We start from the raw sequence: 26,247 nt of genomic DNA on the forward strand, positions 1-26,247 counted from the left end.
AAACCTGTGGGGACAAGGAAAGGGTGGGAGGAGGAGTAAGAAAAGAGAAAAGCCAAATTAAATTGTACTCCGGGACGAAAATTGTCTTCAGTGAGTGAAAAAGGTGAAAACAGCCATTCAAACAGGATATCCATGCTTGGATCACAGTCAAAACGTGCTGAAGCTCTGAGTGAAGGTGTGGCAATTTAATGAAACAAAACACCCATGCCTGGGAGAAGAGATAAAAATAGGACAGGCACATGTCCTGGGGATCGCAAGGTGAAGGTGGCCATATTGGAGAGATAAGTTAATATTTCCACAGGTAGTTTGTGGTAATGTACTCAAGACATGGTCCCCAAAAAAATTAAAGAAAAAGTAGAGCATGTGTGCTGTGGCGGTGGGGAATGAGCTAAATGTAAACAGAAACAATGTAACCCCATAGGTTCCCTACCTTTGGTCCCTAAACATCCTTTGGTTTTCCCTGTATTACAACGCAATTAGAAGTTGGTACATCAAGGGAGCGAGGAGAGGGTCAGTTCTCTGTAAGGCTCTGCCACCTTCCTTTGGGAGCTCCAGGCATGGGAGTTCGAAAAAGGGAAGCCCATATCAAAAAAGTAGTTCCAGGTTGACATCGAGACAAGGCACAGTCACTACCTGTTTGCCCGTGAGGGCTGGGTTGATGTGGAAGAGGAGACGACGTTTGATGTCGAGACTTAAGAGATTAATGTTGAGGCAAATCAAGTCTATCAACGTCAAGACATAGGAAAAAGTCGAGAAGTCTGCTGATGTTGAGGCAATCCAGACCTTTAGAATATTTCTGAAAATCAAGGTCAAGGCGTCTGTCATTCTAATACTCTATCCCTGCTTCAAGAAAAGGCCCAAACCTTCCATACTTTATTTGGACCGGATTTTGACAATGATGTATATGATGCTGTGGACAAATTTGCCCAGCCATACACTGATAACAGTTGATATGAAAAGATTAATTTCACCAGTGACCTGGACAGCTTGTCAGACACTGGGCTAGTTTTGCCTTTGAGCTCTGCTTCAGAAGAAAGTTCCTCCTTGTCCATAGTTGTGCGAAAGGTGGCCAAGGTTCTACATCTCCAGTTACCCACTAGGGCTGTGCATATTAATGTCCACACCAAGGTGCTTCAGCTTGGCAAACAAATCCTAAGTCTCTGCTTCCATTCAGTGAAGCCCTCACAAACCCCTTTCCCGGGACTTTGGCAAAAACCTTGTTCCGGACCTCCTTCGAACAGGTGTGTATCGCAGCGCTGTCATCCAGCCTTGGGTGACCTGAACATCTTGACTCTGCACCCTACACCTCAGAGCCTTAACATGTAGGCCTCAATGAGTATTCAGTTGTTGTCAGCTGCCTTCTAGGACATTATCCCCACACCCTTTGGGACTCCTTCACACATTGTTGTTCCTGCTGTCCATGATGATTTGGGTCCCGTCCGTAAGCAGGCTTTTCAGGACTTTCGCAGTGCACAAGGACAAATTTAAGATGCTCACCCTGGACTAGGACTGTCTGCCCTTGATCCGGGCAATTGGACGGTAGTGTTGCATCTGCAAGACACTTATTTTAATGTACTGTTTCCACAAGTGCTAGCTACAGCTCATGGTGGAACAGGGGCATTTGATTTTTGCTGTGCTCCCTTTTGGCCTCACCTGTACCCCTCAGGTGTCATGAAGATGGTAGTGGTTACAGCACATCTTCGGAGGTTAGGGCTTCCAGTTTTCCCCTACCTCGACAAGTGGCTGCAGAAGGTGGGTGCACCCTAGGTATTCGTCTCCCATCTCCAGACAACAGCGAACCTCCTCATTTCTTTTTGGTTCACTGTAAACATGATCAAGTCCCACCTTACACATTCACAGACTCTCCCCTTCATCAGTGCCAGCCAGTACATGGTGCAGTTTTGTGCCCTCTCATGGGAACAGAAAGTCGAGGTATGACCCCAATGTTTCAGCCTGGATCACAGTGAGGATGACTTTGAGGCTGCTGGCACTGATGGCCTCCTGCATCGTGTTGGTCAAGCAGACTTGGTGGCATATCCGAGCCCTTCAGTAGGATCTGAAGCCCTACATACACCATCAGTGGCACCTCTCAGATGACGTACAGGTTTCTGAAGAGACTGCAAAAGGCATGCAGTCATTGTTTCTGGAGTGTGATTGGATCAGTGGCAGACCACTTTCCCTACTTCATCCTAACAGTGGTGACTGGTGTGTCGCATCTGGGTTGGGACAGCCGCTTTGAAATGGTGGAGATCAGAGGCATCTGGTTCCTGACTGAGTCCCAGCTCCACATCACCCTCCTGGAGCTGCAAGCCACTTGCTTGAAGTTGAAAGCCTTCCTACTTATTTAATGACTTGGGCCTACTACCCCTCCTGGGGTATAAGCCATTAATTGGGACTCTCCATCCACCTCTGTCCTGGGCTTTTCTTTAAACCTGTCTTCAGGTGTAACCCATCTCCTTGCAGTCAGCCTCGAAGCATTGGCACCAGGTGTTTCTTGGCCTTGCTCTTTTCCTTTTCCCAGGGTTCCAGGTCAGGGCTTGCATGGTAATGGTTGATGTGAGAGTGTGACCTATCCAGCGCCTCTACGTAGTTTCTTCATGAGTAGGGAGTTGGAAAGTCTGCTGCCATAGTCCTTTGTTGCTTACGGTGTTTGGCCAGCAGATTTGAGGATTTTCCTCAGGCAAGTTTTGTTGAAGGTCTGTACTTTGTTGGTTGTGGTCACTGTTGTCTGCCAAGTTTCAGCTCCATAGAGAAGGATTGATTTTACTTTGGTGTTCAAAAGACTGATCTGGGTTTGCAGTGGTAGGTTCTTGGAGTGCCAGATCTTCCTTGTCTGAAAGAAGACAGCCCTTGCTTTGCCAGTTTTTGCCTTGATGTCTGTGTCTGTGCTGCCCTGCTCGTCTATGACTGCCCAGGTAGATGAAGGCCTCTACCTCTTTAAGGGCATTGCCTGCAAGAGTGACTGTAGTTGTGGTGGCCTCCAGGATCCTGTTTTTTTCCCCCCTGTGAATGTTGATACCAAGTTGTGCTGATGTGGCTGCCTTCTTGTTAGTATTGTCTTGCATTTCCAGATGGGTATGGGAGAGTAAGGGCAGGTCATCTGCAAAGTCTAGGTCATTGAGCTGCGTTCAAGGTGTCCACTGGATCTCTTTTTTACTCCGTGCTGTGGATGTCCAACCCAGGTGGACTCGGGTCCTCACTTGGAAGGCTTTTGTTAGTTGTCCTCCATGTACTATCTTGCAGGTCGTTCTCTCGTAAATGTTACTGATGATTCATAGGAGTTTAACTGGCACACGGTACTGTGCCGAGAAGTTTCCGAAGCGTGTCTCTGTCCATGTTGTTGAATGACTTCTCATAGTCGAAGTTGACATACAAGTGGGAGTTACATTCCATTGACTGCTCAGTGTTGCAATATGGTCTGTACAGGATCTGTTTTTACGGAAGCCAGCTTGCTGATCTCGCAACTGAGCATCTTCTCTGTTCGGGTTGACTGTTGAACACTTTGCCTGGGGTTGATAAAAGAGTTATTCCTCTGTAGTTTGTGCAATTACTCAGGTCACTATGTTCCTACTTGTAATTGTAATTATAGTTATAGAACGCATTATACCCGAAGGTGTCAAAGCATTATCCCACAAGAAAGAAACAGGACCTATTCATCACAACAGGAAAACAGCCTGGTTTTTAAGCATTTATGAAAAGCAGCATGAGAGAGAAAACTTGCTGTGTGGGTGGGAAGGGAGTTCCTCAGCCTGGCAGAAGCCACCTGAAAGGAACGTCTCTATCTCTCACCCCCACCCCCTCCCACCAATGTGGCTTTCTGAAATCTCGGGACCTCTACCTTCTTAAGCGAGGCAGACCTCAGCTTTCTGCTGGGCGTATATCAATGCCTCAGCCCCTGGCAATGGAGAGCAATGTGAACAAGACAAAGCACTTTACACTTTACACGCTTGGCAACTGGCAACCAGTGCAAACAGCAAATTACTTCTCTGATAGCCAAATGTTTAGGTCATTCAGGACCAGACAGGCAGCTGCACTCTGAGTCTGTTTAGAGTGCCTCTATTAATAATAAGGTACAGAGCATTACAATAGTCTATGTGCGATGTGATGAACGCAATGACCACAGCCACTCTAAGCTTGGTAGGGATGAAAGGAAAGACCTTCCTCAAACTTTTAATGATGAAAAAACAGGAACTGACAATCCTCTTGGCCTGAGTGTCAGAGTGGGAAGTGTCAAAGACAACCCCTAAGTTTTAAGCCTCAGTAGCAGGAAGGAGGAGAGGACCGCAGAGCTATGGCCACAAAAGCTCTGATCATTCTAATCTTTGCTCACCAAAAATCAAGATCTCAGTCTTGTTGTTTAATCTGATCCAATTCTCCTTCATACAGTTGTTAATGTCCACTATATATTATTTAAACCTCTCTGCCACCACCGAAACATCGTCAGCAATGGATACTGTAATTTGCATATCACCCACATATGATACTTGAAATCCATAAGATCGAAACAGTTTAGCTAAAGGAGCAACATAGAGATTAAACAAAGTCAGGCTAAGTGAGGAGCCCTGTGGCACCCCACTCAGTAGCTGAAACCTGAACTAAAGTGACCACAGCTCACAGTATAAGATCTATTTGGGAGAAAGGACTCCAACAAGGCCAAGAGGGTGTCCCTCAACTGAGCCCAGCGTAGTCTCTGTACTAAGCGTGAAGGGGACACTGTTTCAAACGCTGCTGAAAGATCCAACAGCACCAAAATGGCAGATGCTCGCTGGTCCACCTAAAGCCGAATGGTGTCAGTGGCAGCCCGAAGAGCGGTCTCCGTACTATGGTTCCTACAAAAGCCATTCTGGGAAGGATCCAGAAGATCTTGATAGTCTAAAAACGCTACCAACTCTTGATGCAAATATTTTTCTTGCCCGTTGCGGGTAGTAGAGATATAGGGCAGAGATTGTTCACCTCATCAGGCTCTCCAGCAGGCTTCTTTTTCAGGGGAAGTCCAACAGTCTCATTCCAGAATTGAGGAAAGATACCTGTTTTTGAGTGTAAACTTTTTCTGAATAGTCAAGAGATCTGATGAGAGGCTAAATGGAAAATGCCGGGAGGACCGGTCTTCAACTGAAGAAGCTGCTGCTTCACTTGAGTAACCAAAATCATAGGAAAAGCAGACAGTGTCGATAGGGAAGTTGTTGCTGAACTCCTGATAAAAATCAACAGGACCATCTTTGTCATGATTAAAGCAGGCAACAGTCTTCATATTGTCCCTAAAATGGGCTGCCACATTGTTAAAGAAATCCTGGGAACTTTTTACAGCTTGCTGGACAGGGGGATTGGGAAGATTTTTAACAACTTTAAAAAGTTATTGAGGGGTGTTAGTGGCTGCCCTGATTTTTGTGGTAAAATAAGAGACCTTAGCTAGTCTGATAGCACCTTTATAACTAAGGATCAATTCTTTGTGCTTAACCTTTTCTTTGGGGAAAGAAGCTAGCCGCTGCCTCCATTCTTGCCTTCTGCATAAACGTCTGTGCTCTTTAAGCGCCTCTGAGAACAAAGGAGGAGACGCTCTCGATCTAGTAACTGTCTTAGAGACGAACAGAGCAATTTGATCAATGGTGGTCTTCACCCACATATGTAAATCCTCTGCAGTAAATTCAGAGGAACTGTTATACCTAACTAAGGATTCACCCAGTGCAGCATTTAGGTTCTTAGTAGAAATCTTAATCCACGTCCTCAACGAGGTAGTTTTAATATGCTTGCATTCTGAAAGCTTATAGCAAAAGGTACCACATAGTGGTCAGGCCAGTACAGTCTTTCCTACCACCAGGGCCTCATGATTAGCAAAAATGCCATCTAAGGTGTATCCTGCACTATGATTAGAAAAATTCACCAGTTGCCTAAAACCAAAGTCCTTCATGAGGTCCAGAAATCTGGTGGAGTCAATACAACAAGTATCCTTCAGATGAAAGTTAAACCCCCCCAGGAATAGAAAAATCGGGGCAAGCAGTGTAAGTTTCTAGTGCTGAACTCCATTCCTCAATGCATTTAGGCCCTTGCAGTCAGACTTTGCAGTTGACTGCACCTTTTCCTCTTCCCACATCTTTCCAAACATGGGGTAGAACATGCCTACTGATGTTTTTATCTGCCTTCGGTGTCTCTACAGGAATGTTGTCAGGTCCTGCTGCCTTCCTATTTCTCAGGTGTTTGATGGCTTGCTGTATTTCTTCCTTTGTTGGTATGCTGCAGTCGATTGGCAAGCCCTTGACAGCTGGCTGTATGACAGCTATCTGGTAGAGACTGCGTCACAGGCGAGTTGAGGATGCTAGTGTAGGAAGCTGGCCTGGTTTGTGGTGGACACCTATGGTGTTAACACCTTGTACCAAGTCCAGATATCCTCTATTAGTGAAGTGTAGGCCGTGTCTAGGAAGCCAGGGCTCTCTCTGGAGGTAGCTGTGGATGAGCAGCCAAAATGCATCTAGGAGACTTGCAAAGCTTATGCAATACCACTATAATCACACAGCAACTTAGCACACATGAAAGAACCACACAGTGTTACAAAAATAAAGGTACTTTATTATAGTAACACAACACTAGAATACATCATATTCTTCACTGAAGACCTGGATAAATCTAAGAGGTACTTTCACACCGGGATGAATGCCGTCGCCGCCTATATGAGGGAGAGCTGCCTCAAGCTCAACTCGGACAAGACCGAGCTCATCATCTTTGGAAACTCCACCTCAGCCTGGGATGACTCCTGGTGGCCCACATCACCCAGCGTACCACCTACTCAGATTGACCACACCCGCAACCTAGGAATCATCCTTAGCTCCTCCCTATCTATGACCAGACAGGTAAATGCAGTCACCTCTTCCTGCTGGCACACCCCCTGCAAACTCTGCCAAATCTTCAAATGGATCCTGGTTGACTGCTGCAAAATAATCACCCACGCCTTAGTCACTAACAAGCTTGACTACTGCAACGCACTATAGGCCGGCACCACAACAAAGAAGATCAGGAAACTACAACTCATCCAGAACATCGCTGCAAGATTCATCCTGAACCTCCCCCTCCAGGAACACCTCTCCCAAAACCTGAGGACCCTCCATTGGCTCCCAGTAGAGAAGCGAATCATCTTCAAACTACTCACTCACACCTACAAGGTTCTGCACAACATCGGACCGACCTACCTGAAACCATTGCATCTCCTTCCATAACCCCGCCAGACCCCTCTGCTGCACCCAGCAGGTGCTAGGTACCCTCCCACGCATCTGAAAAACCACCACCGATCTTTTGCATACCTCGCATCTAAGAGCTGGAACAACCTGCCCATGCACTTCAGACAAAGCCCATCTCTCACCATCTTCAGGAAGAACCTCAGAACATGGCTCTTCGAATGAGGCCCAGACCCACCACCAGCACCTTGAGACCCTCACGGGTGAGTAGTTGCGTTTTACAAAAACTGATTGATTGATTGATCCCCCCCTCCTACCCTCCAAATGGAGGTAAGTACACACTAATTATATGCACAATAGCAATCCATAAATAGCATAGAAACAACAAGCATTGGCAATAGTTAGTAAAAAAAAAAAAAAAAATAGCAAGGGCCCCAAGGAAGGGCCAAACCATGTACTAAGAAAGTGGAATGCGAGATAGTCCCCCCCCCAAGGATGTGGAATTGTTAGAGGGGAGCTGGAGGAATTAGGAACCCCCAGAGGTGAGTACCAGAATGACCTCCAGCGACTAGGAGAGCAGTGGTAAGTATCTGTTTTTCCCAAGGACTAACAGGAGGATTTGGAAAAAGGATTGTACAAGAACAGGATAAGACAAGGAGGGACCAAAGGTGGAATCCAGTAGAAGAGGACCTCCAAAAGAAGGGGACAGAGTCCAGTCCCCGATGGAGTGTCCAGTTGGGGCAGGAGCCACTACCCACCCTTCTGTGGATGCAGAACCAGGTCGACGAGGGGAGACAAAGACTAGCTGTGGAACGAAGGAGCTGTAGAGGAGCCCTTGGAAAGCTGCAGATGGTGTCTCACGTCTGAAGAGGACCAGCAAGGCCCGGGGACTCGACCCAGGGAGGGGAGTCTGAGGTGACCCTGATCAGTCTGGAGAGCCAACAGAAGCAGTTGCAGCCCCCACAGGCAACCCACTTGCAGCAGGCACAGTAAGTCACAGTGAGACCCAGTCAGCACACCTGAAGAGGAATCCCACTTCGCTGGAGCAGCAGAGAGGAGACTGTGCTTGGCAGGATAGAGTACTGGGGGCCGGGGTTACACAGAGCTTGAAGATCCCTTAGAGCAGGAGCAAACAAGACTTGGTAGTTGTAGGAGTTGTGGTGCTGAGGGGTACTTTCCTGCAAGGAGAGGCAAGGGCAGAATCAAGTGGCTACCTGGAGGTGCTCTGAGCACCACTCCTGGAGTGTTGATGGACAGGGGAGCAGTCCCTCCCCTTTTCTTTGTCCAGTTTCGTGCCAGAGCAAGGACTGGGGGTCGCTGGACTGGTGAAAACCGGTTTTTGCAAGGAGGGCACCAGATGTGTGCTTCAAAGCAAACCGGTGGCTTGGGAAGACTACCCCTCCCAAGCCTTGTAACTCCTATTTCCAAGGGAGAGGGTGTTACCTCCCTCTCTCACAGGAAATACTTTGTTCAGCCTTCCCCTGCGTGAGCTGGTCAAGCAGCAGGAGAGCAGTCCATGTACTAGGGACTTATAAGGGGGCACCAGTATGCCAATTGTGGGGTGTACAAAGTCCTGGGATGCCACATTTAGAGGGAGAGAGCGCAATCACTGGGGTCCTGGTTAGCAGGATCCCAGTGAAAATAGTCTAAGCATACTGATAGCAGGCAAAAAGTGGAGGTAATTATGCCAACAACAGGGTACTTTCCTTCAGCTAGTTATAGTTACTTGAAATAACTCTAATAGCTGTATTACTATGGTTTTATATGTTTAAAATGTGAGCTTAACTATAATGTTCCTGTAAACTGTGTTTTTTTTTGTTTTTTTTTGTTTTTTTTTGTTTTTACATAAAGTAATTTTAATTACTTTACATTAATACAACGACCGCTGCACAGCCTCTGGCTGTGCACATCGGGGTTGGTGGCAGGGCCCTACACCAGCCCTGTATAACTACCCAACCCTGGGCCACGCACAGGCTTTGGCTGTGTGCAGGGGGGTTTAGTCGCCAGGGCCTGTCTGCCACTCATGTCTTTTGGCCCTATGCAATGGGGGTTAGCAACTGGGCCTGGCCTGTGACCTTCCCCACGGCACTCATGAAGTGCTGCTTTGTTTGGTAGAGATGTGATCATATTCCTGTGCATCAAGAATGAGTCTTTAGAAACTGATCACAGTCGCTACATGACATATTGCGCTTGAAAAAATGTAAACACCTCCATGAAGGATTACAGATAACTTTTCACAGTAGAAATCTAGTAAATAAAGACTTGCTTTGGCTTGACCATGCCTGAGAAATTAGGATGATTAGTACTTCACAGAAGTGAAGCTTAAACTTAGGCACTTGCTTTGTTTAGATCTGTAAGTGCTTTCTGTTGAGCTTTCATTTCTGTGAAATGAGCATCATGCCAGAATGAATCCTACCCTGCATGTTTATCTAAATCAAATACACAGGGCAGCATTCATATTTTTTATGTTTGTTTGTTTGTATAAAGTTGGGAACTGCAGGGAGAGACCCAAGGCCCCCACGGGTCCAGCCAGCTGGTCGGCTCCTGCGGGAGCCAGCATTGCTCCTGCAGACAGGGAGCTGCTGGGAATGCTGCTCCTTGCGTGCAGGAGCAATACTTTTGTCTCTTTCCCTGCCCGCATGTCTGCGAGCAGGGAAAGACATGAAAACTCTGCTTCCAGCAAGTGGGAGCATTTTGATAGCTCCCGCTTACAGGAGTATATGCTTTTGCTTGGCGGGAGCTGTCACAACTCCCGCCAAGCAAAAGCAGACAGCCATTTCCCGAGGGTGGGCACCTTGGGAGATAGCAGGAGACGGCTCTGGGGGAATGGTGGTCCCGAGGGCCATAAATGGCTCCATTAGAGGGGGCAGGCATCCCTCCTCCTTTCTTGAGCACAGTCTGGCCCTGGGGAGGTGGCGGTCCCAGGGCTGTATATGGCCCGGGTGACGGGCCGAGTGCCCCCTTGTATGTCAGAGGAGAGGTGGTGGTCGCCAGGGAGATGGTGGTCCCCAGGGCTGAGGGTCCGCTCGCACCCCCCACCCAATATACTTTGTTTATGTAGCCCCAGGGAGGTGGTGGTCTCTGGGGCTTGGGGGTAGAGCTGTGCAGCCCCTTCCACTATTAACCTGCACATGAGCCCCAGGGAGGTGGTGGTCCCCAGGGCATTATAAGCATTTGGAGGGGGGCCTCGTGTGTCCCCCTCAAATATATATAATTTTTTTATATGGGACCTGGCCCAGCCAGGGTATAAATTAACACGTGCTGGAGACTGCACTTGTTTTTTTTGTTTGATTTTGTTTTAATTTTTGGCGGATCTGCGGTACCTCTGTAGATTTGGCCGACATTTAAAAAAATTAATAATACTTTTTTGCCCTGACAGGGCCCGATGGCCTCCCCCACAGCGCTGGGGACCACCACCTCTCCAGGGTGAATAATGTAATGTGGTTGGGGGCCGCGCGGCGCCCTGGGGGGTACCACTTTCTGGGGCAAAAATGCTTTTGTAACTTGAGGGAGTCCTGAGTGCCCCCACCCGCGGCCCCAGGGATCACTACCACCCCCAGGGCTAATTCTAAATAATGTAAGGAGGTCCATTTGGGACCCCCCAACCCCCAGAGACCACCATCTTCCCAGGGCTATCTCCACATTGGAGCCATAGATGGCCCTGGGGACCACCACCCTCCAGGACTGGCTCCTACTATTCCCCGGAGTGCCTACCTGGGACATAGCAGTTTTTTGTGGCTTGGCTGCAGCTGTGTGTTATAGTTTCTTGAGATAACTCTAACTGTAACTGGTGAATTTCTATGGTTTTGTAGGTTTAAATGTGAGCCTAACTATAACGTTCCTGTAACCTTTGTTTTTTTCAGTGAATATATATATATATATATATATATACAGGGAGTGCAGAATTATTAGGCAAGTTGTATTTTTGAGGATTAATTTTATTATTGAACAACAACCATGTTCTCAATGAACCCAAAAAACTCATTAATATCAAAGCTGAATATTTTTGGAAGTAGTTTTTAGTTTGTTTTTAGTTTTAGCTATGTTAGGGGGATATCTGTGTGTGCAGGTGACTATTACTGTGCATAATTATTAGGCAACTTAACAAAAAAAATATATACCCATTTCAATTATTTATTATTACCAGTGAAACCAATATAACATCTCAACATTCACAAATATACATTTCTGACATTCAAAAACAAAACAAAAACAAATCAGTGACCAATATAGCCACCTTTCTTTGCAAGGACACTCAAAAGCCTGCCATCCATGGATTCTGTCAGTGTTTTGATCTGTTCACCATCAACATTGCGTGCAGCAGCAACCACAGCCTCCCAGACACTGTTCAGAGAGGTGTACTGTTTTCCCTCCTTGTAAATCTCACATTTGATGATGGACCACAGGTTCTCAATGGGGTTCAGATCAGGTGAACAAGGAGGCCATGTCATTAGATTTCCTTCTTTTATACCCTTTCTTGCCAGCCACGCTGTGGAGTACTTGGACGCGTGTGATGGAGCATTGTCCTGCATGAAAATCATGTTTTTCTTGAAGGATGCAGACTTCTTCCTGTACCACTGCTTGAAGAAGGTGTCTTCCAGGAACTGGCAGTAGGACTGGGAGTTGAGCTTGACTCCATCCTCAACCCGAAAAGGCCCCACAAGCTCATCTTTGATGATACCAGCCCAAACCAGTACTCCACCTCCACCTTGCTGGCGTCTGAGTCGGACTGGAGCTCTCTGCCCTTTACCAATCCAGCCATGGGCCCATCCATCTGGCCCATCAAGACTCACTCTCATTTCATCAGTCCATAAAACCTTAGAAAAATCAGTCTTGAGATATTTCTTGGCCCAGTCTTGACGTTTCAGCTTGTGTGTCTTGTTCAGTGGTGGTCGTCTTTCAGCCTTTCTTACCTTGGCCATGTCTCTGAGTATTGCACACCTTGTGCTTTTGGGCACTCCAGTGATGTTGCAGCTCTGAAATATGGCCAAACTTGTGGCAAGTGGCATCGTGGCAGCTGCACGCTTGACTTTTCTCAGTTCATGGGCAGTTAGTTTGCGCCTTGGTTTTTCCACACGCTTCTTGCGACCCTGTTGACTATTTTGAATGAAACGCTTGATTGTTCGATGATCACGCTTCAGAAGCTTTGCAATTTTAAGAGTGCTGCATCCCTCTGCAAGATATCTCACTATTTTTGACTTTTCTGAGCCTGTCAAGTCCTTCTTTTGACCCATTTTGCCAAAGGAAAGGAAGTTGCCTAATAATTATGCACACCTGATATAGGGTGTTGATGTCATTAGACCACACCCCTTCTCATCACAGAGATGCACATCACCTAATATGCTTAATTGGTAGTAGGCTTTCGAGCCTATACAGCTTGGAGTAAGACAACATGCCTAAAGAGGATGATGTGGTCAAAATACTCATTTGCCTAATAATTCTGCACTCCCTGTATATATATAAAGATTTCTGTGTTCTGGGTTGTATCATATCTTTATTAAAGGATGTTTGTAGAAATGGTTAAACTATGAATGCATAGTTAATTTACTGGAACATTTTGCATGGTTTGTGACACTTTAATTTTACTTTACAGGAGCTGTGCTTGGTTACTTGTCTGAAAGATCTCACTAGTGTTGTTGACATTAAAACATCCAGTCGACCAGCTATGATTGGCAGTCTGACTGACGGGTCAACTGAAACCTTTTGGGAGTCAGGAGATGAAGACAAAAACAAGACTAAGAGCATCACTATCAGCTGTGTGAAAGGAATCAACGCTCGTTTTGTGTCTGTTCATATCGATAACTCTCGAGATCTTGGGGTAAGACTGCTAACCACAACATTTTTCTCTTGTGCATGCTAATGTTGATGGGCCCCACAGTGATGGACTACATGACCCCACGTGACTCAAAGCATGGTTATATTTTATTCTGGTGGTGTGGTTTATCTCAGTGTTTTTAATGAAATATTTATTCAGTTAAAAGCAGAGCACTACACAACCATTAGCCTAAATACACAAAATATCAAATGTATTGGCTTCAAAAAATGTTCTACAAACTCACTTTAAAAAACAAGCACAGGGGGGTAGCCAGAACAACATGGTCGTGTGGACGTGATCCACAGTGGCTCCACTGCTTAAACCTACAGATAGCGGCATATCCAACGACATTGTTCGATTTTCACATCACCTGACAGATGAAAAGACCGAAATGATATGCTACAACCAGTGAGCAAGCTCCCACATCAGTAAAATCCACCCGAAAACAACAGCATCGATCCCCGAAATGGTGGCGAAACATGCTCGGAGTCCTTGCGTACGCTGAACCGGTACACCGGCAGACGGTACGCAGGGGGCTACCAAGACGCAAGGCCGAAGTATTGAAGTCACTCACCAGCGAGGAGAGACCCTGTCCCATCCTGCCGGAGAATAAAACGGGATGTACGAGGTGAGACAGCAGCTGTAGGCGGCGAGTGGAGGCCAGGAAAATGCAATATGGAGAGCTCGCTTGCTGGAAGCCAGGAAGCAATAGATACGGAATCTGCCACAACAGCGCTTCAGCATAGAGGGGCAACAACAAATAAAATAGACTAAGGCAGAAATATTGAAGTTACTAACATGCGTGGGGGAAAAGAGGCTCCGCCATGAAGGCGATCAAATGAGGTGAGAAAGTAGCTGCGAGCTAGGGAAAAAAGCTAAAAAAGAATACAGAACTTCCTAAGTGACAGATATGGAGAACAATGGATAGGGACGATAGGGCCACAAACAAGTCAACACGGACTTCCAAACAGCTAATCATGAGATGTCTGACATAAACATGGCTGCCTCCATGAATTGCTACGACACATCTTAGAGACTGGGATGCTAAGACTTACACTGCGGCCAAAGGGACAGTAAGTCGTAAATACGTGAGAAGGACCCTCAAGCGAGGAGACAAACCAGTGGGAGAGGGGCACCTCCTAAATACTTTGAGAGAAAGTAAGGCATTGTGATAACCGTAACTCCTTTCCATAATCTCCCCCAAAATCATAGGAATAATGATCTATATGCCACCAAAGAAGAATCACGGTAATAAACTATCCAATTACTTCCCTACAACGACAGCAAAATCGACTGATGGATACTCTCCAATAAACGCAACCATGGCTCTCACTAAAGAAGACTTACTCTCCTCACTACGTGACTTTAAATCTGAACTGAGGGAGGAACTTAAATCAGATATAGCTGCCTCATTCGATTCATTCAAATGAGATATTAACCCTCGCCTATTGTCTGTCCAAACAGACCTAGACCAATAGACCAGCGTGCAATAGATTTGGAGACAAAATTCCAGGATATTGAACATAGACTACTACCTTTGGGACAGGCTTCGGGCAACCTGCATTCACAATTACAGATGGTGCTACCTGTGAGGATTTGGAAAATAGATCCCAGAGGGATAATATTCGATTGAAGGGCCTGGAGGAAGGAGTGGAGGGGCTGGATCTAGAGCCATTCATAGTTTGACTGTTCTCTGAGATGCTGGGAGGAGATCAGCAGGAGGTCTGACTAGGAAGAGTACACCGGGTTGGATCTCAGTATCCCGGGAATAGTAAGAAACCGAGAGACATACTTGCAAAGCTTCACTCCTTTAAACTAAAAGAACAAATTCTTCGAGCTGCATGAACAAAAGAAACAATCAGCTTCCAAGGAGCAACTTGCTTCCTGTTCAATTACATTGCACCAGCCACGTTAGCATGACCTATGCAATTCAAACTGGTAACAATGACGCTGCACAAGGATATAATTAAATATCGATGGACATATCCCTTTGGCATAACCTTTGAACTTCACAACAACAACATCACTGTACATCCTTTGAAGAAGCCGCTTCGGTGCAGGGAATATCCTGAGCGACACCCCAGGAGATGAGAGACTGTATCGACTGATCACCATCGACTCAAACAGCCAAAACACCAATGGGAGAATGCATAGTCAGCAGAGGAAAAGACGAGACAATAAAAGATATATTGCCTTTGGAGCTCTACTCCAATGGATCACATAATACATAACTAAAACAATTGAAACATGTACAAGCTGTACACTATAACAAGCTTAAATTGGCACTCAACATGGTGGGAATGGATGAAATATTGCACGTGAAGAACCAATCCGACAAACTCGGATGTAAATGAACCATCTTGCAGTTTACAGCAGTGGCTAAGTGCCAAAACACTCACTAGGTTTATCATGTCAATGGACGTGAAAGTTCGTAAGAGGTCTAAACCCCTACGTTATGGTTGTTTTGTTCTGTAATGTTTTATACAGTTCATTGAATGGTCGGGGAGTGATGGATGGAGAGAGGTGGGGAAGATGGAGTGCGACAGCAGGAGGAATGGGGGAGAGAAGCAGCATGGTCAGAAACGGTTTTGGGAGGGGTCATATTTTGCAATCTTTTACTGTATATTCTAGTATGGTCCTTAATACCCTAAGTTGGAATGTAAAAGGCTTGAATTCCCCTGCAAAGAGACAACAGATATGGAAATATATTCTCGATAGACGCCTAGATATAGTGGCACTTCAGAAAACTCACTTGAAGCGCAGCGAAGACCATAGGCTACGGCATAAAATGTATCCCTTAATCTACAAATCATCAGCTACCACAAAGCATAACTGGCTAGCGCTTCTATTCCATAATTCTATAAAAATGTCAAGCTACAGGAAGTAAATCTGATCATGAAGGGCGGATATTGATGGTCAAAGGGTACTTGGAGGGCCGTACCTGCACTATTGTAAAACTTTATGCACCAAATACTGGCCAGTCAGAGTCTTTACGCTCTCTCATATCTTTGTTGGGGGTGATTTGTAGAAAGACATTTTTATGATGGGCGATTTTAATATGATCTGGGATATAACCAATGGCAGCACTCACCTACATCAGACACATGCTGGTACATTACAAAACAAAAACATATCGAGTCTCCCTCATCTAGGTCTGTTGGATGCATGAAGGGAGCGGAGCTTCACCCCACAATACGAGATTACACATTTTTTTCTCATACGCACAGAACATATTCGAGAATAGACTATATCTTTCTCAGCCAACAGTTGAAATTCTCTGTTTTGCAAGCTATCATTCACCCCTTAGCTGTTTCAGATCATGCACCTTTAGAGATAGTGCTAGATTGGGGCCCCTAGATACAGAGGACACGCCGATGGTACTTTTCAGCTATATTGACACAAGATCGTTTCCTTAGAGACGAAATACGAAAAGCGATCGGGGAATATTTTCAATTGAATAGCAATCGGGATACATCCCATTCTACAAATTGGGACGCATTCATGGCAGTAATCCGGGGTAAATGTATATCTCTGATGTCCACTCTGCTCCAACAAAGGACCAAAGAATGGCTAACAGACTTGAAGATCTCATGCCGGAATTAATACATCCACACCAGTCCGATTTTATTAAGGGCAGACAGACCCATGATAATCTAAGGAGGGTGATACATTTAATCGAGAAGGCCAATAAAAAAAACATACCAATGATACTTTTGGCCCTAGATGCAGAAAAGGCCTTTGACCGAGTGGACTGGAGTTTCCTCTTTCAGACTTTACGCAAATTTGTATTTAGGGAAGGATTTATAAATATGATTTGAGCCAATTACATCTCTAGAAGCTCCAGAGTACTAGTAATTGGGATAGGATCGGAGCTTTTCCGACTATCATGTGGCACTAGGCAGGGAAGCTTTTTACCCCATTGCTGTTTGCCTTGAGCATAGAACCTTGTGGAGCAAGAATATGAGGAAACTCTGATCTGCGGGCTCCCTTTTAGTTCCACAGAACATAAAATCTCCCTCTTTGCAAATGACATACTCTTGTTCCTTACTAGCCCGCAACTTCTCTCCAAGCCCTACAAACTGAACTCCAACTCTTTAAATCAGTGGCAGGGTTCAAGGTGAACCTCAATAAATCTTACACACTCAATATAACTGTCCCTCAAACAGAAATGGTAAATATAACAGCGTCATCTCCTTTCCAAACTGCGAACAGAGAAATCACATATCTCGGCATAAAACTTACCCCCAAAACTACAGACCTATATAAAGCAAAGTATCTTCCCCTTTTAAGACAACTTCAAACAGATCTTAAACGTGGGCCCCCCTATATCTGACATGGATAGGACGCATAGACACAGTTAAAATGACGGTTTTACCGCACATCTTGCACTTCTTTCAGGGACTTCCCATTGAGTTAAAGAAAAAATGTCTACCAGCCATACGCATCATAGTGACAAACTTCATCTGGCAGGGTCTGCAAACTACTACAGAGCATCACAATTAAGAGTCCTAACTGGATGGTCCCTCAAAGCTTCTGAGAAACAATGGCTACACATGGACAGGGCTGTAGTATGGAGGACAATCTGGGATGTACTATGGGCACCCACAGGAAACCCCCTAAAAATGCATATTTTAGCACCCCGACAGCTACCACTCGGAAAGTATGGGACAAAGTAACCAACACGAATAACTTAACATTTCCATAACCTTATACACCCATACTCTACAATGAGACCTTTCAACCAGCACTACACCAAGGATCCCTATGATGGATGGCGGGAGGGCGTATGTCTAATTATTTCAGATATTTTACGCCTTACTACAATCCACTACACACACCTCACTATGTTATATTTTCGGAAAACATCCTAGTGAAACCAATTACTGAGTGGCAATGGCAGAGATTATGGACAAATATAATGAAATGCAATTGATAGATCGATAGGCCTGTGCGAGGCACACTACGAGGTGCTCTATGATTGGTATTTATACCCCACAAAACTACAGAAAATATTTCCGAATACATCAGATTGTTGCTGGAGGGGATGTGAACTTATAGGAGATTTCCAACACATATGGTGGGACTGTCTGACAATCCGACCATATTAGACAGAAATATTAGCCCAAATCAAAGAAATCTTAGGATACCCAATACTGTGTACTCCAGAATTAGTGCTTCTAGGCCTCCGTTCCCAAACCTTAAAAATCAAACAATTGGTGACTGTTCTATTCTATGGTTATGCCTAGGGACAGCAAAATGGTGTTAGCTGCAGCCTGGAAGAAACTAGAGGCCCCTTCTATATCACAATGGCATGCTCACCATTAGCAAGCTCTCACAATAGAACGCATGACAAACATAATGGAGGAGACCAGGAAAGGCTTTGATTTTATTTAGGGTCCACTGGTCCACTTCCTTTCACAAGGCTTGTCACTCTTCGCATGCCCCACCCGTATACGAGCACTACACCTCTTCAAAACATTGTGCACTCTACTGTTTAACCATGTGATCTATCTAGGACACTCCTCCGCTGCTCCTTAAGACGAGCTGCTTCTCGGCTCAACTACTGCTACCCCGCTCGACGACCATCCTTTATATCTGGAAGTTATATATGTTTTTAATTTTTGTGTAACAATTAAGATGTGTCTCAAAATGTATAATAAAAACAAGATGACAAAAAAAATAAGCACAACAGAATTAATAGAAAATAAGGCCATAGCTAGAGACCATGGGAAAGAAAAAATACATTGCCATAAATACTGTTAAGAAAAGTAAACTTTTAATTACCTTCGAAACACAGATAATAGGACATTGTCCTGCTCTCAGTGGGGAGGTAATTCCAGAATGCAATGTGAAATCCAGTAAAAGATTAATTAAGAGTCTTATTTTAATAGAATATAGGCTCCCCCAAGCACAAAATAGCTGGACTCTAAAAACTCCTTTGACTTCCCAAAGTCACCAACTTTTTCAACCAAACAGAAATATATTTGGCAGTGAGTGGATTAATAAACCAATACTCTAATTCTAAACAAAGATATGCCATCTCTTCTCTGATAAATAGATATGCACAGCAGAACTTAAAGTGGAGCTTTGGAACATTTGGGAACCTTTGACAAGAGAACAATTTCCTTATCAGGTCCCAGTAGAGTCAAGGGGCTGTAAAACCATCATGTATTGGTGGAGTAGACAATGATGAGCTGAAAATATAGATATTTTTTTATTGCCCAGCCTGCACTGGTGTTGGATATGACCTTGTCTTGATAGAAAAGGAACTGGGAAGAGAACGGAACATAGCGTACCAGGTACAGGTATCCCGCTTAGTGAAGTGTAGGCAGTGTCTAGAAGCCAGGCTCTTTAGAGGTAGCTGTGGCAGCCAAGGCTTATCTAGGAGACATGCAAAGCTCATGCAATACCACTGTAGTCACACAGCACTTACACACATGAAAGAAAACACTCAGTTGTACAAAAAATAAAGGTACTTTAATTTTGGAACAAATCACCACAAAATACTAGAAGGGCAACCCACCAATAAGGAGGTAAGTAATACACTAAATATATACACTAGTAAACAGCAATAGGCATAGAATAGGTTAGAAAACAGTGCAAATAGCAATAAGCAATAGTGACCCTAAGGAGAGCCCAAACCATATACAAAAAAAATGCAATGCGAATATAGGACTTCCACTAGGTATGTAAATTGTGTAGAGGGGAGCTGGGAGTACTAAAGAAACCCAACAGTAAGTCACATAGTACCCCTTAACGACCAGGAAAGCAGGAGTCTGGAATCTGGATTTTCCCCAAACCACCCACAAGGATGAAAAAGAAAAAGAAGAAAATAAGACACCCAGACAATTGTCAATATTGACCAGGGTACACCAAAAAGTAGTCCGGCATAGTTCTTCTAGGTGGAAAACAACTGAAAGTCCAAAGCCACGTAGTTGGTGATGATAAAGTTTATTCTTATCAAGAAGGAATAGGTCCAATATACAGCTTACAGCCGACACGTGTTTCGTCATATTGACTTTATTAAGGCTAATGTAGATGAGGTCATCAGAAAAAAACGTCCTGTAGTAGAATATGCGTATTCGCAATTGATGTGTAGATCGGTGTTTAAGCCATCTGGCGCAGAAACAATCCATAAAGACAAGTCAATGATGATTTCAAGGTATATATCTTGGGAAAATGGTCATGGTAAGCCTTATTGTGTAGTTGACCGTGAAACAAAAGTGTGAGGCACTCTTAACAAGTGAATGCAAATTACAAGACCAAGTCAGAGATATAGCACAAAGATAAACACTCCAAATCTGAACAGTTTTAAATGTGTAGTCCATTCCACATAGTTTGAGTGAAGTCTTCACAACAGTCCAAACACCTGTTCTTCCAAGCCAACACGTGTTTCGTCATGGGCAAATAACCCCAACAACTTCTTCAGGGCTGGAAATATAAATACATAATAAAAATTTGAAAACCAAATTGCTCAAATACCCAACTGGGTAAATGCGCCCAAAAGTCCCAAATAAAGAGGACAAAATTATAGTAAGAGTGAATGATTATAAAGAAAAAGAAGAATGGAAACACAAAAGTAAGAAGCTACATTAGCCCTACCTGAACGCTTAACAAGTACAAAGAGTTCCTGTCCAAACTTATCAATAATACATAAAAACTATATTAACTATATACACACAGGAGATGTTAGTGAATCAATAAAGTAATCCCTGATCCTGGGGCATTAGAAGAATCAACAAATATCCGCTTAAAACCTTATAACCCGTAAAGAGTAAACAAAAACTGACCGTGTGTCTCCCCACAGAAATGTCACATAGAAGGATATAGGAAGTCCAAATGCAAAAGAAAAAGACGCAATAAACCAAATACTGTAAGCACATCGTGAACACCCCGTGCTCCCAATCGTAAGGTTGCCCAACATAAATTTCTATACCTGATGTGTGATGCAAATAAATGAGTCTGCAAATACGTCATGTTCACATAGGGTCCATCGATCCAGAATACAATAGACCAAGTCTACAACAAGGTAAATGTGTAAGCATAAACACTGGAATTTCTAGTCTGGACACACAAATTCTTGGAATATGATACAAAACAATAAATCATGGGATACACTCAAAGGAAAAAACGGTAATACCGGAGTCACGGTATAAAAATGAAATATCCCAACTATTGTGTAGTTGACCGTGGTCTGAAGCGTCGGTTCAGATCGTATCTCAAGACACCCAGACAAGACTGCCAGAAACCAGTGGTGGGTTACCGGAGATGAAGACCTGTGGAGAGAGGGGACCAAGTCCAAAAGTCACAGTGGTGTCCAGGGAGGAGTAGGAGCTACTACCCACCGAGCTGTACTTGCAGGAGTTGGCCGACAGTTAGGAAGAACCGTTCAGCACTGCAGCCCTGGAGTCGGAGAAGAGTTCCTGATGGATGCAGAAGATGTCTCATGCTGGAGTGAAGATTGCAGATGGGTGTTGGTGCAATAATTCCACCAACAAGCTTTGGCAAAGGCAAATTCACGATTAGTGGAAAAGTGGTGCTGCCGGGGATCAGCAAGGCCCAGGTGGACTCAACCCTGGAGGGGGAGTCACAGGGGACCCTGTGTGACACAGAAGACCCACAGGAGCGGAGGCAACACCAACAGGAGTCCCACAGGACAGGGACACAGAATGTGCAGGAGCCCACTCTGCACTACAGAAAGGGATCCCACACCGCAGGAGAAAGATGCAGCAGGTTTGGCGTCTCAGGAAAGAGTGCTGGGGGCTGGAGCTGCATGTAGCCTGAAGTTCCCTTGGAGGAGGTGCAAACAAGCCTTTGAAGCTGCAAGAGATGTTGTGCATGGGGGTACAACATCCTGCGTGGGAAGGCAAGGGATTACCTCCACCAAAGTTGGACAGCTGCCATAGAGGACAAAAAGGACTATTCCGGACCACCACCCGTGATGCAGGATCCACGCAGTTCAGGATGAGAGGAGATCCACGCAGCCGGTCATCGTTGCTGTAGGTGCCTGCAGTTGCAGGGGAGTGATTCCTTCACTCTAAGGGAGATTGCTTCTTTGCGGACTAAAAACTTGCCCCCCGCAGAGAAGGCACAGCTGGGGAAATGTAGAAGCTGGAAGGAGCAGTGGAAACAATGTTGCAATAAGAGTCTTTTTCGAGGATGCAGATTGTTAATTCCTGGAGGGTCCAGGTTGCAGAGGAATCCTGCTGAAGTCTTGCAAGCTGAATCTGAGGATCCAACCCAGAGGAAGACCCCAAATAGCCCAGAGAGTGGGCTTGGTCACCTTTCCAGGTGACCACCTATCAGGAGATGCCTCTGACGTCACCTGCCTGGCCTGGGCACTCTGTTGCTGCCAGAATCTTGGAAACAAGATGGCATAATCCAGGGACCCTCTGGAGGAGTTCTGAACACGACCCGTGGGGTGGTTATGGACAGGGGAGTGGTCGCTCCCCTTTCCATTGTCAAGTTTCATGCCAGAGCAGGGACAGGGGGTCCCTGAACCGGTGTGGACTGGTTTTTGCACAGAGGGCACCAAATGTGCCCTTCAAAGCATACCAGTGAGGCTACCCCTCTCAAGCCAGTCACAACTATTTCCAAAGGGAGAGGGTGTTACCTCCCTCTCCCATAGGAAAACCTTTGTTCTGCCTTCCTGAGCTTGATCAGATCAAGCAGCAGGAGAGCAGAAACCTGTCTGAGGGGTGGCAGCAGCTTGGGTTGCCCGTAAAACCCTGTAAGACTGGTGGTAGCAATGCTGGGGGTCCTCTAAGGAGCCCCAGAGTGCATGGAATCATACTTCCAATACTTGCAACAGTTTTGGGGTATGATTCCGACATGTTTGATACCAACCATGCCTAGGTTCGGAGTTACCATTATGTAGCTGGGCATAGATAGTGACCTATGTCCAGTACACCCATAAAATGACGTCCCCGCACTCACGAAGTCCAGGAAAATGGAACTGGAGAGCCTGTCATAGGGGTGACTTACAGTGACTTGGTGAAGTAACTTGGTAGTAAAAACGGGTGCATGCACCCCTTTCACGCAGACTGCAATGGCAGGCCTGCTGAACCCTTTGCATGGGCTTCCTGTGGGTGGCAGAATAACTGCTGCAGCCCATACGGATCCCCTGGTACCCCAGTACCCTAGGTATTCGCAATTGATGTGTAGATCGGTGTTTAAGCCATCTGGCGCAGAAACAATCCATAAAGACAAGTCAATGATGATTTCAAGGTATATATCTTGGGAAAATGGTCATGGTAAGCCTTATTGTGTAGTTGACCGTGAAACAAAAGTGTGAGGCACTCTTAACAAGTGAATGCAAATTACAAGACCAAGTCAGAGATATAGCACAAAGATAAACACTCCAAATCTGAACAGTTTTAAATGTGTAGTCCATTCCACATAGTTTGAGTGAAGTCTTCACAACAGTCCAAACACTTGTTCTTCCAAGCCAACACGTGTTTCGTCATGGGCAAATAACCCCAACGACTTCTTCAGGGCTGGAAATATAAATACATAATAAAAATTTGAAAACCAAATTGCTCAAATACCCAACTGGGTAAATGCGCCCAAAAGTCCCAAATAAAGAGGACAAAATTATAGTAAGAGTGAATGATTATAAAGAAAAAGAAGAATGGAAACACAAAAGTAAGAAGCTACATTAGCCCTACCTGAACGCTTAACAAGTACAAAGAGTTCCTGTCCAAACTTATCAATAATACATAAAAACTATATTAACTATATACACACAGGAGATGTTAGTGAATCAATAAAGTAATCCCTGATCCTGGGGCATTAGAAGAATCAACAAATATCCGCTTAAAACCTTATAACCCGTAAAGAGTAAACAAAAACTGACCGTGTGTCTCCCCACAGAAATGTCACATAGAAGGATATAGGAAGTCCAAATGCAAAAGAAAAAGACGCAATAAACCAAATACTGTAAGCACATCGTGAACACCCCGTGCTCCCAATCGTAAGGTTGCCCAACATAAATTTCTATACCTGATGTGTGATGCAAATAAATGAGTCTGCAAATACGTCATGTTCACATAGGGTCCATCGATCCAGAATACAATAGACCAAGTCTACAACAAGGTAAATGTGTAAGCATAAACACTGGAATTTCTAGTCTGGACACACAAATTCTTGGAATATGATACAAAACAATAAATCATGGGATACACTCAAAGGAAAAAACGGTAATACCGGAGTCACGGTATAAAAATGAAATATCCCAACTATTGTGTAGTTGACCGTGGTCTGAAGCGTCGGTTCAGATCGTATCTCAAGACACCCAGACAAGACTGCCAGAAACCAGTGGTGGGTTACCGGAGATGAAGACCTGTGGAGAGAGGGGACCAAGTCCAAAAGTCACAGTGGTGTCCAGGGAGGAGTAGGAGCTACTACCCACCGAGCTGTACTTGCAGGAGTTGGCCGACAGTTAGGAAGAACCGTTCAGCACTGCAGCCCTGGAGTCGGAGAAGAGTTCCTGATGGATGCAGAAGATGTCTCATGCTGGAGTGAAGATTGCAGATGGGTGTTGGTGCAATAATTCCACCAACAAGCTTTGGCAAAGGCAAATTCACGATTAGTGGAAAAGTGGTGCTGCCGGGGATCAGCAAGGCCCAGGTGGACTCAACCCTGGAGGGGGAGTCACAGGGGACCCTGTGTGACACAGAAGACCCACAGGAGCGGAGGCAACACCAACAGGAGTCCCACAGGACAGGGACACAGAATGTGCAGGAGCCCACTCTGCACTACAGAAAGGGATCCCACACCGCAGGAGAAAGATGCAGCAGGTTTGGCGTCTCAGGAAAGAGTGCTGGGGGCTGGAGCTGCATGTAGCCTGAAGTTCCCTTGGAGGAGGTGCAAACAAGCCTTTGAAGCTGCAAGAGATGTTGTGCATGGGGGTACAACATCCTGCGTGGGAAGGCAAGGGATTACCTCCACCAAAGTTGGACAGCTGCCATAGAGGACAAAAAGGACTATTCCGGACCACCACCCGTGATGCAGGATCCACGCAGTTCAGGATGAGAGGAGATCCACGCAGCCGGTCATCGTTGCTGTAGGTGCCTGCAGTTGCAGGGGAGTGATTCCTTCACTCCAAGGGAGATTGCTTCTTTGCGGACTAAAAACTTTCCCCCCGCAGAGAAGGCACAGCTGGGGAAATGTAGAAGCTGGAAGGAGCAGTGGAAACAATGTTGCAATAAGAGTCTTTTTCGAGGATGCAGATTGTTAATTCCTGGAGGGTCCAGGTTGCAGAGGAATCCTGCTGAAGTCTTGCAAGCTGAATCTGAGGATCCAACCCAGAGGAAGACCCCAAATAGCCCAGAGAGTGGGCTTGGTCACCTTTCCAGGTGACCACCTATCAGGAGATGCCTCTGACGTCACCTGCCTGGCCTGGGCACTCTGTTGCTGCCAGAATCTTGGAAACAAGATGGCATAATCCAGGGACCCTCTGGAGGAGTTCTGAACACGACCCGTGGGGTGGTTATGGACAGGGGAGTGGTCGCTCCCCTTTCCATTGTCAAGTTTCATGCCAGAGCAGGGACAGGGGGTCCCTGAACCGGTGTGGACTGGTTTTTGCACAGAGGGCACCAAATGTGCCCTTCAAAGCATACCAGTGAGGCTACCCCTCTCAAGCCAGTCAAAACTATTTCCAAAGGGAGAGGGTGTTACCTCCCTCTCCCATAGGAAAACCTTTGTTCTGCCTTCCTGAGCTTGATCAGATCAAGCAGCAGGAGAGCAGAAACCTGTCTGAGGGGTGGCAGCAGCTTGGGTTGCCCGTAAAACCCTGTAAGACTGGTGGTAGCAATGCTGGGGGTCCTCTAAGGAGCCCCAGAGTGCATGGAATCATACTTCCAATACTTGCAACAGTTTTGGGGTATGATTCCGACATGTTTGATACCAACCATGCCTAGGTTCGGAGTTACCATTATGTAGCTGGGCATAGATAGTGACCTATGTCCAGTACACCCATAAAATGACGTCCCCGCACTCACGAAGTCCAGGAAAATGGAACTGGAGAGCCTGTCATAGGGGTGACTTACAGTGACTTGGTGAAGTAACTTGGTAGTAAAAACGGGTGCATGCACCCCTTTCACGCAGACTGCAATGGCAGGCCTGCTGAACCCTTTGCATGGGCTTCCTGTGGGTGGCAGAATAACTGCTGCAGCCCATACGGATCCCCTGGTACCCCAGTACCCTAGGTACTGGGGTACCAAATACCAGGGACTTACATGGGGGACCAGTATGCCAAATGTGTGA

General features: G+C 45.6%; 1 protein-coding gene across 17 annotated transcripts in view; it reads left to right on the forward strand.

Annotated features, from left to right (window-relative positions):
* Positions 1–26,247, forward strand: part of MYCBP2 (MYC binding protein 2) — a 1,769,078-nt gene that overhangs the window by 1,481,314 nt on the left and 261,517 nt on the right. For all 17 annotated transcript variants that reach the window (XM_069205243.1, XM_069205245.1, XM_069205247.1 and 14 more), the window contains one exon: positions 12,760–12,984. In XM_069205243.1, coding sequence (XP_069061344.1) covers positions 12,760–12,984 — 225 coding nt within the window. The remainder of the gene's footprint in view (positions 1–12,759; positions 12,985–26,247) is intronic.

Source organism: Pleurodeles waltl, chromosome 8, assembly GCF_031143425.1.
Source record: "Pleurodeles waltl isolate 20211129_DDA chromosome 8, aPleWal1.hap1.20221129, whole genome shotgun sequence".
Lineage (NCBI taxonomy): Eukaryota > Metazoa > Chordata > Amphibia > Caudata > Salamandridae > Pleurodeles > Pleurodeles waltl.